The sequence below is a fragment of the Micropterus dolomieu genome, unplaced genomic scaffold (assembly GCF_021292245.1).
Source record: "Micropterus dolomieu isolate WLL.071019.BEF.003 ecotype Adirondacks unplaced genomic scaffold, ASM2129224v1 contig_14598, whole genome shotgun sequence".
NCBI lineage: Eukaryota > Metazoa > Chordata > Actinopteri > Centrarchiformes > Centrarchidae > Micropterus > Micropterus dolomieu.
This window is the reverse complement of record NW_025743584.1, coordinates 1-5,388: the sequence shown is the minus strand read 5'-3', so window position 1 is coordinate 5,388 and position 5,388 is coordinate 1. Positions and strand designations below refer to the sequence as shown.

Sequence of the window (5,388 nt, the reverse complement as noted above, 5' to 3'; positions counted from 1 at the left end):
CACACCTGAGAGTGAAGCAGTCCAACACGCTCACTAGCATCAACCAGCTCCTGCTCAGCCACTTTGCGTCCTCTCTCTGTCTGCTCCAGAGCGGCTCTCAGCTCCTCAATCTCAGCCACCATCAGGCCATTTCTGCGCTCCACCATGGCAACCTGCTCCTTCATGTCTTCCTGTCCTCTGACAGCATCATCAAGGTGCAGTTGGGCATCCTGGCAACAAAAAACAAAACAGAAAATACAATTAACCTTCTGTACCATTTACTTGTTTTTTTTATACGTAATTGATCATATAAACCTCACCTTCAGCTGTCCCTGGACATTCCTCAGTTGTTTCTGGGCCTCAGCAGCCTGCCTGTTGGCATGGCTCAGCTGAATCTCCATCTCATTCAGGTCTCCTTCCATCTTCTTCTTGACTCTCAGGGCATCATTCCTGCTCCTGACCTCACTGTCGAGATTGCTCTGCATAGAGTCAATCACCCTCTGGCTGTTCCTCTTGATTTGCTCCATCTCCTCATCCTTCTCTGCTAGCTTCCTGTCAACCTCACCTTTAATCTGGTTGAGCTCAAGCTGAACACGGAGAATCTTGGCCTCCTCGTGCTCCAGTGTACCCTTTAAAACATTTAAGATATGTCACTTAATACTGAATACTGAATTACAATGGCATGGAAGTATAACAACACATTTCCATAATTTGAAAATGTATTACCTCAGCTTCCTCCAGTGCTGACTGAATTTCCGTCTTCTCAGTCTCCACGGTCTTCTTTGCTTTCTCCAGCTCGTGGATACTCTTTCCAGTCTCGCCAATCTGTTCAGTCAGGTCTGAGATCTCCTCTAAAGGGCAATCAAAACCAAAGTATAGTTAATAGTGACCTGCAGAAATTTTCATGCATAAAACACAGTTCAATCTATTCTCAAATGAACAATTGTTCTTCATGTTCAGGGTAGGCAAACCTAAAGTAATGTCATATTGAAAAGGTAAGAGTATTTCCTAAAATTAAAAAGTGGATGCACTTTCCATACATACAAGTTATATTTTAATGCCATACAGGTAAAGAGTAGAGAACCCACACAAATTACATTTGTATTTTAGTGTGAATGACATACGTTGCAGGTTCTTGTTCTCTCTCTTCATGGTCTCCAGCTGATCAAGAGCCTCCTCATAAGAGTTCTTCATCTTGAACAATTCAGTGCTGAGAGAACGAGCCTCCTTCTGGGCTCCTTCCAGCTCTGCCTGGCCCTCCTCATACTTTTGTTTCCAATCTGCCAGGACCTAGAATTGTGTAGATGAACATCAGTGAGTACTTACTAAGATAAATTTTTGTTTCACTTTAATGAATGTGTCCTTGATGTCCTTATACCTTATCAAAGTTCCTCTGCTTCTTGTCAAGGTTGGCAGCCAGAGCATTAGCTCTCTCCACATCAATCATGAGGTCCTCCACCTCACCCTGCAGTCTCTGCTTGGTCTTCTCCAAAGAGGCACACTTTGAGTTCACAGCCTCAATGGATTCCTCAGCATCCTGCAGGCGCTGGGCAAGCTTTTTCCTGAAGCGAAGAAGAATGTTTTAATTGGTAAAACAAACTATTGAAATGAAAACTAATAAAAACACTGAAAGGTTAGTGTTCCTTACTTGGACTCCTCCAGCTCCTCAGTGCGCTGGATGGCGTCAGTCTCATATTTGGATCTCCACTGAGCCACCTCACTGTTGGCCTTGGACATTCCCCGCTGCAGCTCAGCCTTGGCCTCCTGCTCCTCCTCAAACTGCTCTCTGAGCAGATCACAGTCATGGCGGGCTGACTGAACAGCATGGGCCAGGGCATTCTTGGCCTGTTGAACATGACAAAACATAACATTATAACTTCCCAATAGGTACTTAACAAAGTTGAAATATGTAGTAATTTAGTTTTGGATCATTTAGTTATCTATCATAATTTATCTATCATAAGTAATATATATATTTTTTCATTATCTGAAATAATATAAGATTTATAAGATAATATAAATCTTATATTCTTATAAAAGATAATAAGATTTGCTGACAAAAATAGCAATTTGTATGATTGCTTTTACTGTGGGACGCCAAGATGATTGACATGTAGGCCTATTGGACATGAAAAAATATTTATAACTTATCTATGATGCAGACAAGTTGAAACATTAAGTAATTTAAAATCTTATTAGAATGTACTGTATGATTTTTTTTTGACTACATTTAAAAAGAATGACTCGGTTCTGTTAAAACCTAATAAGAGGACATGTAAACTTGTTATACCTTCACTTCCTCCTCAACGTGCCTCTTAAACTCCTCAATCTGCTGAGTGAAGGCCTGCTTGCCCCTGGTCAGCTGGGAAACAAGAGCTTCCTTCTCCTCAAGTTGGCGGGAATACTCACCTAAATGACAATATGTAAATGGGTTATTTATCAAAATGATCATTACTGGTTTCCATTGCCAGTTTTTCTTTACTGATGACTCACCATTCTCTGTCTGCAGTCTGGCCTTCTGTCCATTAATGTCATTCAGCTGGCGAACGTTCTCATCATTTTTGGCTTTGAGCTCACTAAACTGGTCCTCAAGAGTTCTGCACATCTTCTCCAAGTTTCCCTTTAAACAACAAAACATGATGATGTAGAATTAAGTTTAAATCTACTGTCATATTTATTAGTTACACTTTATATTTCTAAGGATAATTAAAGTTAATTGCTTACTTAAAACAAATTACACACCTTAGCTTTAGCAACAGCCTCCATGTTACTGGAGAGGTCATCAATCTCCATCTTGTACTCGCTCTTCTCCTTCTCCAGCTTCTGCTTGACACGCTGGAGGTTGTCGATCTGCTCTCCCAGCTCTGCAACACTGTCTGCCTGCTTCTTGCGGAGAGCTGATGCGGTAGCTTCATGTTGCAGGGTTGACTCTTCAAGATCACGACGCAGCTTCTGGAACTCAGCTTCACGCTTCTTGTTCATCTCAATCTGAGCAGCTGTTGCTCCACCAGCTTCCTCAAGCCTCTCACTGATCTCCTCAAGCTCCCTGGAGAGGTCAGCCCTCTGCTTCTCTACTTTAGCCCGAGCAGCCCTCTCAGCCTCAATCTCTTCCTCCAGCTCCTCAATACGTGCCTAGATTTGATTATAGAAGGTTTATTAACTGGAATATAATATAATTTTTTTTTTTTTACTGAGTCTGAATTGCATGTATTTAACATTACATATATGTAAGTTGGATAAGTCACCTGTAGTTCCTTGATCTTCTTCTGAAGCTGAGCACCAAGAGACTGTTCATCCTCAATCTTGCTGAGGAGCTGGCTGGTCTCAAATTCCTTCCTTGATGAGGATACCAAGAAAGCTTTTACTTTCATAGTTTGTACTGTAATCTGAGTTTAATGTATGAGATACCAAAAATAGTATTAATAGCCTGAAACAAACAAAAAATTTACTTTTTGATTTTCTCATCAGATTGCTGCTTGTCGTTCTCCAGATCCATTATGGATTCCTGGGCAAGTTTCAGATCTCCCTCAAGCTTTCTCTTGGCTCGCTCAAGGTCCATGCGGAGCTTCTTCTCTTGCTCCAGTGATCCCTCAAGCTATTAGATGACAGTTCATGATAGTTGAGGCATTGAAAAGACAGAGCACCAATAACAAGAATACCAAGCAAAACCGCAAAGTAAAAACAACAGTTTTCTTACATCGTCCACTTGCTGTTCCAGCTTTGTCTTGGCCTTGGTCAGAGTGTTGACTTTGTCTTCCTCTGCCTGGAGATCATCAAGTGTTTGCTGGTGGGCCTCTTGGAGGGCTTTCTTCTCCTTTGTTAACTTGGCAATAGACTCATCTTGAGATGCCATCTCCTCTGTCAGGTTTTTCACCTGAAATGATGTGAAAGGTGCATTATTTCCATCACTTTATATCTATATAGTCTACGTTTAAACGATGATAGGTTTAAAATAATGTGAACCTTGTTTTCTGTGGCATGTTTCTCCTTCTCCACTTTAGCCAAGGTGAGCTCCAAGTCATCAATGTCTTTCTTCAGCTCAGAGCATTCATCCTCCAGCTTCCTCTTCTTACCAGTCAGCTCAGCATTGATTTCCTCTTCATCCTCCAGTCTCTCAGTTGTCTCTTTGAGTTTAGCTTCAAGCTGGATCTTGCTCTTAATGAGCCCCTCACACCTCTCCTCAGCATCAGAGAGGTTCTCACCTTCCTATGGTACATTTTGAAACCACAATATGTTAGTTAGTTTGGTATTTGTTAAAGCTAGACATACATATAAATGAATGTTGGTAGCATTCAAGCCCTTCCCAAACGAGTTCATACTATGCTGGTTAAGCCTATCCCTTTCATGTAAAGTTTTTAAATCTGGGGTCTATGGCAAAGTTCCCACACTGGAAAACCGTTAGTGATGTGCTTTACACCAACCAGCAATGATTGATTTGCCAGATCTTAAGGAGGAGTGACCTAGTGACAGGATCAATTCAGTATAGCAGATCACGTCATAAGCATGTGTTGTCAGTGTTGTATAATTACTATCACTGTCAGAAGGGGGAGACACTACAGTTTTAAATATTTAAATATTCATAGGTTTAGGTAATTGTTTATTTAATTAATCTACAACATTAACAATGCAATCAGAAGACAAAGAAAATATGTGGTCTATTTGTATCTCACCTAGATATCTGAAAATGTGAGTAACAGTGATTAATTTGTAAAGTGCATATATGATTGAATCACATTTGCTTTGTTTGCTACTTACTGAAGCCACTTGGAGTTGCAGGTCATTCTTTTCCTGCACTAGGGAAACCATCTTCTCCTCCAGCTCCTTCTTCTTGGCCAGGGCAGCAGCCAGGTCTGATTTCATCTTTTCATAGTTCTCCTTCATCTGTTGCAGCTCCTTCTCAGTCTCAGCACTCTTCAGAAGAGGCTTGATCTTGAAGTACACTTTCAGCCATGGCCAGTTTTTCACATTCATGAATGAACGGATATTGTACTGGATGGTTAAGATTGATTCCCTGAAAAATGAATAAAGATACAGTGTCATTTCTACTGAAATATGATTTTGTAGAACTGCTGAGGATAATAATTTCACAATAAATATCTGTAAACTATATAATTGGACAGTAAAGTTTAGAGTACTAAGTGAGAATCATACCTCCTCTCCATCATCTTAACGAACTCTCTCCTCATGAGATATCCTCTGCAGAGAGCCTGAGTCATGGTCACCAGCGTAAACAGTTTCTCGTCTCTCATCTCCTCCAGCTGACCCAGCAGACCAGCTTTGAAGAACACCTGTGTTGTGAAGAAAGTGAAGAAAATCAGTCCTCAGTACACATGGCTGCAAAAGGACAATGGAATCTGTTAATATTGTTTATTGCGATGAACCTTTGTGTGTCCAAACATGTACTGAGTG

At 40.8% G+C, this 5,388-nt stretch overlaps 1 protein-coding gene across 1 annotated transcript; it reads right to left on the bottom strand.

Moving 5' to 3' along the window:
• Positions 1-11: 11 nt before the first annotated feature.
• Positions 12-5,384, bottom strand: LOC123966939 (myosin heavy chain, fast skeletal muscle-like; the record flags this gene model as incomplete). Its single annotated transcript, XM_046043013.1, has 16 exons — positions 12-209; positions 300-608; positions 706-830; positions 1,104-1,269; positions 1,358-1,541; positions 1,628-1,824; positions 2,270-2,388; positions 2,473-2,599; positions 2,722-3,111; positions 3,225-3,315; positions 3,429-3,574; positions 3,677-3,853; positions 3,943-4,185; positions 4,735-4,990; positions 5,131-5,267; positions 5,361-5,384. Coding segments are annotated over 16 exons (2,889 nt in total), but the record flags the coding sequence as incomplete, so codon positions are not given.
• Between the last annotated feature and the right edge of the window lie 4 nt (positions 5,385-5,388).